The 14,576-nt window shown below is 48.5% G+C and overlaps 1 protein-coding gene across 12 annotated transcripts in view; it reads right to left on the bottom strand.

Moving 5' to 3' along the window:
• WNK2 (WNK lysine deficient protein kinase 2) overlaps positions 1 to 14,576 on the bottom strand; it is a 117,288-nt gene that overhangs the window by 10,172 nt on the left and 92,540 nt on the right. For 9 of the 12 annotated variants that reach the window (XM_059141262.1, XM_059141261.1, XM_059141266.1 and 6 more), the window contains 2 exons: positions 10,360 to 10,404; positions 8,702 to 8,961 (listed from right to left, as the gene is read on the bottom strand). In XM_059141262.1, coding sequence (XP_058997245.1) covers positions 8,702 to 8,961; positions 10,360 to 10,404 — 305 coding nt within the window. The remainder of the gene's footprint in view (positions 1 to 8,701; positions 8,962 to 10,359; positions 10,405 to 14,576) is intronic. The other 3 variants (XM_059141257.1, XM_059141260.1, XM_059141264.1) reach the window with 1 other exon arrangement.

Here is a 14,576-nt window from a genome sequence, read left to right as displayed (position 1 = left end):
AGGCAGGGCTCAGTCCCACAACCCTCAGATCCTGACCCAAGCAGAAACCAAGAGTCAGGCACCCAACCAACTACACCACCCAGGCACCCCTTAAAAATTATTGCGTAGGTCTGTTCTAACCTGTGTATGGGCCACCTGAAGGACTGACACAAGGTACACACATCTGTCTGTACATATTTAGAACTCTCTAAGGGCAGAAGAGTGGCAGGCATTACTCATAATTGTAAGGCAATTAAAAAATCCACAGTTGCTTTGGGCCAAAGATTAAAATCATGATATAGGTAGATTGCCTAAAAGCCATAGTAGAAAAGCATGGTAGAGAGTTTCTATGGGAAATGAGGGAATTAAAAAGTATGTGTGTGCTGGGAGTTTAGAAAGTCATGCACATGCTCTATTCAGAGTACACTGCCAGGGAAGAAAAAACTGAGAAAAACCCAAGCTTTCACCACTCATCACACTGCAAGCATAGGCAAATTGTAAATGGCCTGGCTAAGTATTGAAGGAGTTCTCTAGCCTTGAGCCAATCAATCTGTAAAGACTGGAAGAGGTGTTTTTTAAGCTCCTGATATTCAAGGAACTCTCAAGCTAATGTAAGTTAAGCATTCATCGAAACCAGCAAATACTGGGAAAGAGGGGAATCTGATTTCTAATCAGATTCAGTTACTAATTATAATATGTAAGTCCCTGGTTTTCAACAAGAAACAGAAACTGTTGTTGAGGAAAGCTAGACATTGAACTGAAGACTTTAAGATTTATTTATTTTTAGAGCAAGAGTGAGAGCACATGTGTTGGGGCAGGAGAAGGAAAGAGAATCCTTAAGCAGACTCCTTGCTGAATGTGGAGCCCGACTCATGGCTCAATCCCAGGACCCCAGGATCATGACAGGAGCCGAAACCAAGACTCGGCCACCTAACTGAGCCATCCAGGCACCCCTGGATTAAAGACTTTAAATCAGCTCTTTTTAATATCCTCAAAGGGCTAGAGGAAACCATGTACAGATTGAAACCAGGACAACTGCGCAGGACATCATGAGAATAACAATAAAAAGACAAATTATAAAAGGAACCAAATAGAAATATCAGAACTGAAAAATTGAACTGAAATTTGAAAATCTGCTAGAGGGACTCAACAGCAGATTTGAACAGCAAATAAATAATCAGCAAACTTGAGACCATACAATTGATATTATCCAGTCTGAGGAGCAGAAAGAAAAAAATGAAGAAACCTGTATGGAGCCTGAAGGGTCTGTGGGATACCACTCAGCAGGCCAGTATATACATTATGGGGGTCTCAGGAGAGAGTGTGCAGGAAAAAGTACCTGAAGTAGAGAAGAGACTATCAAGTAGGAATTCTGCATTCAACAGAATGATTCTTCAAGAATGAAGGAAAAAACTTAAGACTCCCAGATAAACCAAATCTAAGACCAGTTGTTACTAAAAGGTGTGCCTTACCAGAAAAGGTAGAGAGAGTCTTACAGACTGAATGGAAGGATAAAAGCCACCTGAAGAAATAAAGAAGGTAACTATGTAGATAAATGTACTGAGCTTTGGCTTTAATTCCTTCTTTCCCTATATGATTTAAAGGGCAAATCAGAGGCACCTGGGTGGCTCAGTGGGTTAAAGCCTCTGCCTTCAGCTCAGGTCATGATCCTGGATCCTGGGATTGAGCCCTGCATCGAGCTCTCTGCTCAGCAGGGAGCCTGCTTCCTCCTCTCTCTGCCTGCCTCTCTGCCTACTTGTGATCTCTGTCAAATAAATACATAAAATCTTAAAAAAAATAATAATAAAGTGCAAATCCATTATGCCATAATAATAAATGTTAACGGGCGCACAGTATATGAATTGTCGGGAAAAATACAAAGGAAGAGAGATGTAGATGTATAGGAGCAGTGTTTATATGCTATTGAAACAAAGTTGGTATTATTCAAACTAGGTCATTTTCATATGTTAATTGTAATCAGTAAGGGGACCAGTTAGAAAATAACTAAAATATATAACAAAGTAAAGAAGGGAATACAAAGTATACAATATAAAAGAACAACTAAATTTTAGACTAAATTTAACTAGAGTTAAGAAATAAAAACTAGTAAGAAAACCAATAGTTAAAAGTCAGAATTCCCTCCTTATCCCTAATTACTTTAAATATAATATATTAAACTTTCTAATAAGCAGAGGTTAGCAGAGTGGTTAAAGAAGCATGGTCAGTCTCTATGCCGCTACCAGAGACTTACTTGAGATACAAAGACCCAAAGAAGTTGCAAGTAAAAAGATAGAAAAAGAGAGCTGGGGTGGCTGTTTTATTATCAGACAAAACTGATTTTAAGTCAGAAAAGGTTATAAGAGACAAAGAAGAATACCATATATATATATATATTTTTTTTTTTTTTTTAAGATTTTATTTTTATTTATTTATTTGACAGACGGAGATCACAAGCAGGCAGAGAAGCAGGCCCAGAGAGAGGAGGAAGCAGGCTCCCCGCCGAGCAGAAAGCCCGATTCGGGGCTTGATCCCAGGACCCTGGGGATCATGACCTGAGTCAAAGACAGAGGCTTTACCCCACAGAGCCACCCAGGAGCCCCAGAAGAATACCATATATTGATAAAACTTGATACATCAAAGTTTGCCAATTATATATGCACCTAAAAACAGTCCCAAATTATATGATGCACACATATAATTTGAGAAGCAAATTATATGAAACAGTTCCACACTATTGTAGACTCTAATACTTTAATTTCAATAAAGGTTAGAATAATGAGACCAATGAATAAGGAAAGAGAGGATCTGAAAAGTACAATAAGCCAATTATCCCTAACAAAACTCTACCCAACAAGAGTAGACTATACTTTCTTTTTAAGTGCATATGGAACCTCTAAAGAATAGGCCATATTAGGCCATAAAACAAGTCTCAATAAATAAAGAATATAAATATAATACAAATCTAAAAAGATTGAAATACTATAAAGTATCTTTTCTAACATAATGAACGAAATTAGAAATCAATAAAAGTACTAGAAAACTGTCTTATATAAAAAACTAAATACTCAAACAACCAGAGTCAAAGAAATAATCACAAGGAAATTAGAAAGTAACTTGAGACAAATGAAAAGGATAATACAATACATAGACATTTATGGGACAAAGCAAAAGTTCTCAGAAGGAAATTTAGAGCTGTAAATGCCTACACTGAACAGTATCTTAAATCAATAATCTAACTGTATACCATAATAAAGTAGAAAATAGGAAGTCATAAAGAAAAAGTAAAGCAAATGAATTACAAATGAAACCAGAAGTCAGTTCTTTGAAGAGATCAACAAATGGACAAGGTTTTAGCTACCAAACTGTATAATTTAAATGAAATAGAACAATCTCTAGAAACAAACTACCAGAGTGGACTCCAGAAGAAACAGAAAATCAGACCTATAACAAGTAGTGAGATTGAATTAGTAACCAAAAATGTCTCAACAGGGACGCCTGGGTGGCTCAGTGGGTTAAGCAGCTGCCTTCGGCTCAGGTCATGATCCCAGCGTCCTGGGATCGAGTCCCGGATCGGGCTCCTTGCTCCTCGGGGAGCCTGCTTCTCCCTCTGACTCTGCCTTCCACTCTGTCTGCCTGTACTCGCTCTCTCTCTGACAAATAAATAAATAAAATCTTAAAAAAAAAAAAATGTCTCAACAGAGAAGCCAGATTTTTAAGAAGAATTAATACCATTCTTTCTCAAAGTCTTCCAAGAGTTGGAAGACATGGGAATAATTCCTAACTCGTTCTATGAGGCCAGCATTAAGTGCTACCAAAACCAGATAAATACATCACAAGAAAATTCAACTAATACCCAATGAATATTTATGCAGAAGTCTTCAATAAAATATCAGCAAGCTGAATTCAGTAGCATAACTGGAGTATGTATATATACCATGACCCGGTTGGATTTATCCCAGGAATTAAAGCAGAGTTTTAACATGAAAATCAATCAATGTAATATACCACTAACAAGATTGAAGGGATAAAGAAACCTATAGTCCTCTCATTTAATGCAGAATAAGTATGTGACAATATCCGACTGTCTTTCATAATAAATGCATTCAACAAACTACAAACAGAACAGAACGTCCTCAATATGATAAAGAACATATATGAAAACCCATAGCTAACATTATATACTCAGTGGTGAAAAGTCTGTAAATCATACCTGTTTTTGCCACTTTTATTCAATATAATATTATTAGTTCTAGCCAAAGAAATTAGGGAGGAAGAAAAAAGGCAGCCAAATTGGAAAGGAAGAAGTAAAATGATCCCTGGTCAGAGATGACAAAACCTTACATGTGGATAACCATAAAGAATGCTTGTGCGGATTCACACAGCTAATCCATGAAGTCGGCAAAGTTGCAGGTTATAAATCAGTTTCATTTCTGTACACTAACAATGAACAATCTGAATGGAAATTAAAGAAGTTACATTTACAATAATGGAAAAACCATAAAATATTTAGGAATAACTTCAGGGGGTTTAAAGATTTATACACTGAAAGCCACACAACTGCCAAAGGAAATTAAGACATAAATAAATGGAAAGACACCCTGTGGTCATGGATCGGAAGACTTGTACGGTTACAGTCAGTACTACCCAAAGTTATCTACAGATTCATTGCCATCACTGTTAAGTTCCCAAAGGCATTTTTTCAAGAAATAGAAAAAACCCATCCTAAAATTCATATGGATCTGAAGGGACCCCGGAATAACCAAAACAATTCAAAACAAGTTGGAAGACTCACACTTCCTATTTTCAAAACTTACTGCAAAGCTAAAGAAATCAAAACAATGTGATACTGGAAAAAGGACAGACATATACGCCAGTGAACAAACAAAGAATCAAGAAATAAACCTTTGCAAATATGGTCAGTTCGTATTCAACAAGAGTACCAAGTCCATTCAGTGGGGGAAAGGAGAGCCTTTTCAATGAATGATGCAGGAGAACTGGTCATCCACATGCAAAAGCATGAAATGTGCACCCTTACCTCATACCATATACAGAAATTAATCAAACTGGATAAAAGGCCTACACATAAGAGCTAAAATTACTAAACTCTTAGCAAGAAACAGGGGGGAAGTTTCACAACATTGGATTTGGCATAATTTCTTGGCTATGACACCAAAGAGATGGGCAACAAAAGAAAAAACAGGTAAATTGGTCTTCATGAAAATTAAAAACTTTTGTGCATCAGAAGACACTGTCCAGGGGCACCTAGGTGGCTCCAGTCAGTTAAGCATCTGCCTTCAGCTCAGGTCATGATCCTAGAGTCCCAGGATCAAGCCCTGTGTCAGGTGCCCTACTCATAGGGGAGTTGGCTTCACCCTCTCCCTCTGCTTGTGCTCACTTTCTCTCAAGTGAATAAATAAATCTTTAAAAAAAAAAAGACACTGTCCACAGAGTAAAAAGGCACTCAATAGAATGGGAAAAAGTATTAGCAGATCACATATCTGATAAGAGATTAAAATCCAGAAAATACAGAGAACTCCTAAAACTCAGTAATAAAAACAAAACAACTGATGAAAAATAGGCAAAGAGGGGCGCCTGGGTGGCTCAGTGGGTTAAAGCCTCTGCCTTCGGCTCAGGTCATGATCTCAGGATCCTGGGATCAAGCCCCGAATCAGGCTCTCTGCTCAGCAGGGAGCCTGCTTCCCTTCCTCTCTCTCTCTGCCTGCCTCTGCCTACTTGTGATCTCTGTCTGTCAAATAAATAAATAAAATCTTAAAAAAAAAATTAAAATTAGAAAAAAAAAACAAAATAAAAATAGGCAAAGGACTTGAACTGCTGTTTCTCTAAAGATCTACAAATGGCCAATAATCACACGAAAAGCGACTCAACATCCCTGAGCATTAATAGAGTACTAATCAAAACCACACTGAGATAACCACAGTAGTATCAGGATGGCTACTATTTAAAAAAATCAGAAAATAAAAAGAGTTGGCAAGAATGAAGAGAAACGAACCCTGTTCACTGCTGGCAGGAATGTCAAATGGCGCAGCCACTGTGGAAAACGGTTTGCAATTCCTCAAACAGTTAAAAACAGAATTACTGTATGATGCAGTGGTTCTGCTTCTGGTACTCTTTCAAAAGAATGGACAGCAGGGACTCCGAGAGATGCCTGCACACCCTGTTCGTGGCGACATCGCTCACAACGGCTCATAGGTAGAAGCGACCCGAGCGTCCCTCAGTCGATAAATGGATAAAATGTGGTGTGTACATACACTAGAATAGCATTTAGCCTTAAAAAGGAGGACATTTGGACACAGGCTGTAACGTAGGTGAACCTTGAGGACATTACAGTGAGTGAAATAAACCCCAGAACGACAAATACTGGAGGGTTCTACTGACACACAGCCTCCATGCGGCTGGCAGGTAAAATCACGGTTGCCAGGGACTGAGTGAGGGATGGGAAGGTCGTTTTCAACGAGGACGGAATTTCCGTTTTGCAAGATGAAAAAATTCTGGGGATGCACGGTAGTGATGCTTGAACAACATTAATTAATGCTTAATGCACTTAAAACCGGCACTTAGAAATGGCTAGGATGGCAAATTTTATGTCATATATTTTGCAATTAAAAGATTAGGAAAAAGTAATTTTTAGATTTTAATTGAAGTGTGGTTGACATAAAATACTAAATTAAGACCTACAACGTCATGACTTAAGATACATACACATTACAACATGCTCACTATGGTAAGTGTAGGACAGTACTACTGTGTTCCCGGTTTCCTTCTCATCCCCAGCTGCAGCCCAGCTGTAGGCTGGACACAGGACAGGGCAGACACTTCACGATGCCACTTATATCCACAGAATGTAGAATGGAAGTTAATAGGGGCTGGATAAGTAGAGGCACCAGAGGTGGGGACAGCTTCTATCTGGGATGAAGAGGGTTTTAGAGATGGATGGTGTGACGGCTGCGCAACATTGTGAACGTGTGGAGTACTGTGCTGAATTTCATACTTAAAAATGACTGAAATGATGAATGTTATGTCATACAGATTTACCACAGTGAAAAAATGTTTTAAAAAAAATCTTAGTAAGGGGGCTCCTGGGTGGCTCAGTGGGTTAAAGCCTCTGCCTTTGGCTCAGGTCATGATCTCAGGGTCCTGGGATCGAGCCCCACATGGGGTTCTCTACTCAGCAGGGAGCCTACTCTTCCCGCCCCCCACCCGCCTGCCTCTCTGCCTACTTGTGATCTCTGTCAAATAAATAAAATCTTTTAAAAAAGTAATCTTAGTAAGAATCCCTGCCATTCAAACAATGGGATTAGCGAGCTGGTAAGATGGGGTATGGCCTGCGCAGGTGTGAGATCCCATGTGCTGGAGTCCGGACAGTGAAGCAGAGACTCCCCTGCCTGGGCCAAGGGGGAGGATCCTGCAGGGCTGGGGGTGGGGGGTTGCTGAAGACTCTCAACTTGGTCACAAAATACCAGAGCGGGGTTTGAGGCATTAGGACTCCAGGGCTGCTGCTGTCGGAAGGGAGCTGCCATCACTGGTCACTTGGCGGACACAGGAAGGCTCGGGCACCGTGTGCATGGCAGGAGTGCAGAGAGCATCGGGGCAGCAGTGGACAAGACTGATTGACAGCTGGACTGAAAAGCCAGTCCCAGCACATTTTAAAGAACTGAAAACACCCAAAGTTTGTTCTCCTCCACAGTGCAGTTAAGGTCAAAAGCAGTAATAAAAAGAATGAGGAAATTAATAATTATATTGCTTCAACCACAGCGGAAATAATAAAATAATTTGAACGGAAGATTAAAGAAAACGCTATATATCAAAACCTTTAGGATCCAGATAGAACCACAGGAGGGATTTTTTTGGCTTGAATGCCTGTATTAGAAAACTGGAAAGGCTGGAGATCGATGACCTGCTCATCTCAAGAAACATTCGACAACAGCAGAGCCGCTCAGACACAGCAGGAAGGAGATAATAAAAGGAGAAACTAATGACACATAAAGATACCATCAGAGCCAAAATGAGTTCTTTGAGAAGGCTCGTCAGGTTTATGAGCCCCTCAGGAGGCGGTACAGGAGGGGGAGGGGCGCGCACGCGGAAGCCACCGTCAGCAGAAATGAAAATCAACCTCACTACAGGCTGAAGACAGGATGTTATAAGCAGCTTATGTCAATTAATTTGAAAACCTAGATAAATTTAGGTATTTACCAAATGTTAGAAAAGCAGGACTTAACGAAAAAACAAAATCCAAATGGCACAGAAAGTATAAAAGAAACAATCTGTAACGGAAACCTTACCCTCAGGGGATGGAGAGACGTGTGAGAAACACAGCAAAGTGTCAGCCGCAGCGTGCAGGCTGGGGCACACGCAAGTTCACTGTGCAATTTCCAACATTTCTCTATGTTTGAAATTTTTCTGAGTCAAAGGTCTCGGGGAACCTTCCCACACTCAAGAAAGAACTCCTAGTCCAGATGGGTTCACCAGGGACCTCCGCTAAGCATTTCAGGACCAAGTAACAACGTGACACACTCCTCCCGAAGACGAGCAGGAGCGCCCTCCCAGGAGGCGGTGACACTGTCAGCCCCGACGCAGGGACCAGGGACTAGGGACCAGAGCCGAGAGGGCAGCTCCTGGCGCTGCCCCGGCGCGCACCGCAGCCAGCACCCACCGCCCATGCGCCGCCCCCTCCCCGCCCCTTCGGCCCGGGCACCCCACTTACAGCCTGCGCCTCGCCGGCGGCCGGGGGCCAGCCCGCCGTGACCTCCACGCCGTGCAGCCTCTGGGTCTGCTTCAGCTGGTTGAGCGAGGGCTTCATCGGGGCGGCCCCCACCGTCTTACTCGTCCACTCGTCCACCAGCTTGTGCAGGTCGTCCGTGAAGGTGCCTCTCTTGTTGTTGCTGTTGTTGGCCTGTGCCTGGACGTGCAGGGTCGGCTGGGGGCCCGGCTCGGGGCCCGGGACCAGGCTGCTGGTGGAGGACCCTGGGGAAGCACACACAGGCCAGGTCGGTGACGCTGCAAGGAGCGCCGCCGGCCAGCTGCAGTCATTCGGACAGTGCTCTTGCTTAGGCCTGACAACACCTTGCTTCAGGAGATGGTCTGCGTTTGGGAGCCCATGGGCCAGCCTTAGACACTTTGGAACACTGCCACAGGCCATAAGGACCAGGCTGTGCCAGGCAGCTATCCCCCATCAGAGCTGGGCCAAAGGACAGGACGGAGGCCGCTGGCAGCCTTACTCAGCATCAACCCTATGGCCACGCTGCCCAGGAACCCCAGATTCCTAAATGTGAGGGAGCTCAGAAAACTGAGGGCGAATCCCAAGGCCTGTGCGCCCTGAGTGGGAACGAACGTGACCATGCCGGGTGTTCAGCCCATGGCAGCCGCTGTCGTCCGTCCGGCAAAGGGAAAAGGCCTGAAAATCTTCATCGTGGGCCTGCCCGTGAATGACTGTTAATGGGTTAGTGGTTTGGAAATTTAAGGCACAAAATCATGTCTCTTCCCACCAGAGCATGTAAGGAAGGTATTAATCAAGGGTACAAACACCCAAAGCTTTCCGCTGTGGGCCCCCACGCTTAGAGCCGTTTGTGGGGCACAGGGTGCCGCACCAGCAGGGGCCGGGAGGCCAGGCGGCGGGAAGGCCCCGGGAGCTGTGCTGCAGGCGGAGTGGGACAAAGAAGTCACTGAGATTAGTTTTAAATGGCCAACATGGGACTTTTAAATTCTTTTTAAATTGTGTTCCCCACCCCTACAACATGTAATTTCTGATTAGCAATTTTGAATAAGCCAAATTAAAATGTTTCTGCATTTAAAAAATAGTGTAGCGACCATCTCTTCAAACAAGTCATTGCAAAATGTAGTCTAGAGTGGCTAGCAATGAAAAAGCACAGACACACACAGTTCGGTATTAGTGATGGAATTTTACACACACACACTGCTATTTCTACATGAATGTTTCAGCCAGAAAAAAAAAGGAGGAAAACAAAGGTGTGGGTGAGGGTGGTGGGCGGCCCAGGTGGACGGATACCCATTTCATCCTGGCATCTCTCCTCGGGGCACTCCTCTCTAGCACTTCAGGGACATACTCATTCCTACGGTTTTGGAAAAGGAGCCAATTAACGATTGGTAACGTGTGGACGTTCCAGGAAGGGGAGTGTCAGTGTGTCAACCAGCCAGGACACACAGACTCTAGGAGCCATGGACACGCGAGGGGCACCCGCGGGTGGCTTTCCCTCCAGGCAGAGGCAAAGCAGTGCCCTTGGAGGATGGGTGCGGAGCGCGGAGCAGACACCGCCCGCCGGCCGCGGAGACCCTGATGTGCACTAGCCCCATGAAAGCCCATGCGATGGAGAGCGGACAAGGGGTAAAAAACCCGATAATTACGACTGCTGTGCTCTTTGCCTAGACAGAGACGCTTCAGGGCTGACCCTGCAAGGGAAGAAGAAACGACACAAGACCACAGGGTTAGGCAGGACAGCACACACGGGGGACGAGCCACCACACTCTAAGCACAAGTCATCAGTGTGCAAGGAGGAGCAACGGCCAGCGCGTCAGAGGGGACCGGCCGCCTGGGCTACCCGGGCGGCCCGAGTCAGTGTGCGGTTCACGTGAGCTTCGCCGAGGGGGCAGAGGTGCAGGGCCAGGCCCCAAGCTTCAGGTAGAAGTGAGTGTGTCTCTAAAAGCATATTAAAAAAAAAAAAAAAAAAGGAAAAAGAAAAGAAAAAGAAAAACAAAACGAAAAAGCAAAGCACACCACTTGGTTTTCAAACAAGAGGCTTCTGGAGCCCCATTGATTGAGGCCAAAAAAACCCCAAAGTCAGCCAGGAGAGCTCAGGGGAGCCACTGGCTGGTGGAGCCGCTGGCTCTGCCCTGTCAGTAGGCCCAAGGGAGGTTTGTTTTCCAAGTAGAAAGATACATTGTTTTGCAGGTTTGAGGCCCATCCCAGATCCCAGGCCGCTGCCATGACCAGACCGGTGGTGCCTGCGGAGGGGAAAGTACACGGGTCCTATCGGGGGGCTGGGAAGCAGGGCTGGCCCCAGTTCCCTGCACTGCTGCTGCCTCCTCTGGTACCCAGAGCCCACCAGGTCAGGGAGAGGCTCGTCCTTCTTCCGCCACTAAGCGTCAGGCCCTACGGTCCCGGAGGCTGGCGGTGCCGCCGGGCGCACCTGACGCTCGGTGCCGCCTAGAGGGCAGACAGGCTGGCCTGCGCAGGCCGAGTGGGACAGGCCAGGATGGCTGGGGCGTCCCCAAGGTCACTCAGCAAGGCTGCACTATCCGAGAGGGCCGGTGCTCCCACCCTAGCCCCTTGCCAGACCAGGACCCCCCCCAAGCCAAGCTCCCTGAGGGTGCCCTGTGCCCTTGTCAGGGGAGGCAGGCGGCCAGCCCTGCGTTTGAGGAGCGAGGACGACCGTCAGCCCAGGCTCCGATGAACTGCTCTTTAAGTTCATACTGTCTGTGCTCAGAGGCTGACTTGGGGAAAGGGAGATGATCTTCCGTTGGGGTCTAGGAGGTATAAGTAAAAACAAAGGGGCCGGGCAGGAGTGGTCCAGACCAGTCGTCTCTCAGTGGAGCTCTGCAGGGCCTTCGCTGGTCTGTGTCCTGACGTGGAATCCCACTGGGAGCACCGAGCCCTTCGGGGGCTCCATGGCACACAGGTCCCAGGCTCTGACTGGGCGGGACACCATGTGAGGCACAGATGTCCCCATCCAGACCCTGTGGTCTCAGCAGCTCCGTACAGACGGCGCAAGGACATGGAAACAGCCGGCCAGCCAGGTTCCCACAGCCTGACAGAAGCCCCCGTCCTCTCCGCGAGCACAATGGGTGCTGCCTGCTGGGAACCACCTGAGAAGTCAGGGCCTGTGGTCAGGGCCCTGGAGGTGGGACCATTGGCCACCAGCCACCACGCTCAGCACTGGCCCACAGAGGCCTCCACACACTCACCGGGCACGGCCCACAGTGACCAGAACACAGACGCTCCCGGCCCTCGTGACCCGGCCACCTCCACACCAAGGCCGTGCCACCCGGTACGGTGCAGAGCTACATGGACCATGTGTGGCGATGAGCCCTCACTCATGCCACAGCCCTGCCCATCCTCAGGGCTCCCCGGGGCCTGTGCCCTGCCCTTGAGACCCAGCATGCGCCGGCTGATGGATACGCCTCCCCCACTCACCTCCCTCCACGCCAGCGCGTACTCTGCATTCCTGCCTGAGCCGCTGGGCTACAAGGCAGCGACGCAAGGGCACTGTGGACACACGAGACCCACAGGAAACCCACATGCAGCAGGAGGTCTCCCCTGCAGGACTTCTGTCCTTAGCCAAGGCCTTGGGAAGAGACAGCATGAGGCCCAGAACTACTTGGGGAAGCTTCCACCTGGGCAGGGGTGGGGATGGAAAGCCACATGGCCAGCTGTTGGGGAATGTTCTCCCAGGCTGTGGCAGGGCCAAGGGTCTCTGGCCAGGACACACAAGCTGCTTCTGGTACGGACAGGCAGCCCCGCCAGGCACCACCACCATGCGGACCCTCGCCTGGCTGCCGGGGAGATACCCAAAGTCACGGTTCTCGGCCACGGACACGCTGCTGGAGAGGTGGGCCAGGCCTCGTGGTTTTGCCACACATGCTGCTGGCGCCAGCCTTCAGCTCCCGAGGAGGCTCCCAAGGAACTCCAGCGCCTTCTTGCAGGTCCCTCAAGGAGAGGCACACCTCCAGCCGCTTGGTCGCACCCTGCACAGCGGCATCAGACACCCGTTCCAGCACAGGAGACAGATAAGCTGCCGGCACCAAAATGCCACGGGCTTCTTTGTAACGAGCCACCAGGTCTTCACACCGCTGAGCAAAGTGCCAGCCCTTGTCTGTGAAGCATGAGATGGGACGCCTCCCCGCTCTGCTCTGCGGTGACTGCCCCGAGGGCAGTCCGGCCTGGACAGGCCTTCGTCGGGGATGGCTGCCTCCTTGGCTGCCCAAAGGCCCCCTCCCACACCCGCTGCTGTGGGTCCCCACAGGAAGGGTCGAGGACACTGCAGGGCGAGGGCATGGCCTGGGCAGCCTCCTCGGAGGTCCCAGGGACAGACTCACTGCAGTGCAGACGGCAGGCTGATGGGTGCATGAGAGAAACAGAAAGCAGATCCAAAGCTGTGTGCGCAGAGACACCACGGAGGGATTGTACCTGCACCTAGTCCGGTGCTAGAGCCAGAGGCGAGGGGAGGTCTGACAGCAGCGCCTGACCACCAGATGTTTCAGTAACTCGACCATACCCCTGAACCCCGAAACATAGTCCCCAAGTTTCCCCAAGTCTCCTGTCGACCACAAGGAGGGGCCTTTGCCCAAGGCTTCACCCTGTCTGTGCTCCAAGGAGTGCAGCCCTCCCCCGGCCAGCCCTCCCAGCAGCAGACCTGTCCAGGTGCCCACCCCAGGAAGGCACCCAGGTCTGGTTCTCTGCATGCTCTTCCTCCCAGGCCTGGCCATCTTTCCCACGTGAGGTCCCCTCCTGGCCGTCTGCAGCTGCCTGGGCTCCACCCCACTCGTCTCTGACCCGGCCTGGTTGCTCTCATGGTCTCAGCACGTCACAGAACTGGGGGCCTCCTTTCTATACTTTGTAACTGAACATACTTTGTCTTCCCAGAGCCTGGCCTCCTATGCAAGGCCTCTGCGTGCAAGGCCATGCACAGAACACCTCTGGGTTTCTCCTCGGATGCAGGCCATACCAGCTGCACCCACGCCCCATGGCTGCAGCCCTCCCCTCGCCGCTAGCCCAGAGGCCAAAGCAGGCCCACCTCGGGGTCTTCCCACAAGCTGCCCTAAACACCCTTTTCTCTGCCACCTCTTGGCCTTCAGGGCTGTGACCGGGCTTTCACAGGTGCCCATGCAGTCTCCTTGAACCGTGGGGTTCCCCTGTCAGCAGGGAAGCAGTTGGCCCTGGCTCCTAGAGAAGCCCAGCGGGTTGGGCAGGCACCAGGAGACAGAGCCTTGGTGGGCGCGTTTTCACACACCCTTAGGTCACACGTTTGTGGGTAAGCAGGCTCAGGGCCACAGTCTCCCGCAAGCTCTCCTGACCAGCAACCTCAGAGCTGTGGGGGCCACGCTGTGGCCACGACAACCAGGTCATGCCTGGAAAGGACCCAAACAGTGATGTCACGGGGTGCACAGCACCAGAGAAGACGAGGCATGCCCGGCCAGCACACACCACCACCCGGAATCGGCCCTGCCTGGGCCAGCGCCCTGTCTGCCACAGAGCCTGGCGTTACGTGTTCCTCTCCTCTTGGCCAAAGACAAGTGAAACCTAAACCACTTGTCCCTACTGTGCCTCCAATTTTTTTTTTTTCTTAAATCTCGGAATAATAATAGTAGAACAAACGAAAACCCTTCAACAACGCAGAACCACGCAGGTGCAAACATGGAGCTGGGACGACCTCTGAGGAGTATGTGGTGCCTGACGCACGTACCACCGCACGCACCCCAGGGAAAGCACCACCTGCTCTAACTACCCTGCTTCCTGATCCTGACCAGTGGTGTTCCCAGCAGCGACGCAGACACCCGTCTGACCACGAGATGCCTGGAGACCCAGCTGCCCTGCACCTGTCGTCGCCAGGAGACAGCCACGCACA

Source organism: Mustela lutreola, chromosome 12, assembly GCF_030435805.1.
Source record: "Mustela lutreola isolate mMusLut2 chromosome 12, mMusLut2.pri, whole genome shotgun sequence".
Taxonomy (NCBI): domain Eukaryota; kingdom Metazoa; phylum Chordata; class Mammalia; order Carnivora; family Mustelidae; genus Mustela; species Mustela lutreola.
This window is presented reverse-complemented; position numbering and strand designations above follow the sequence as displayed.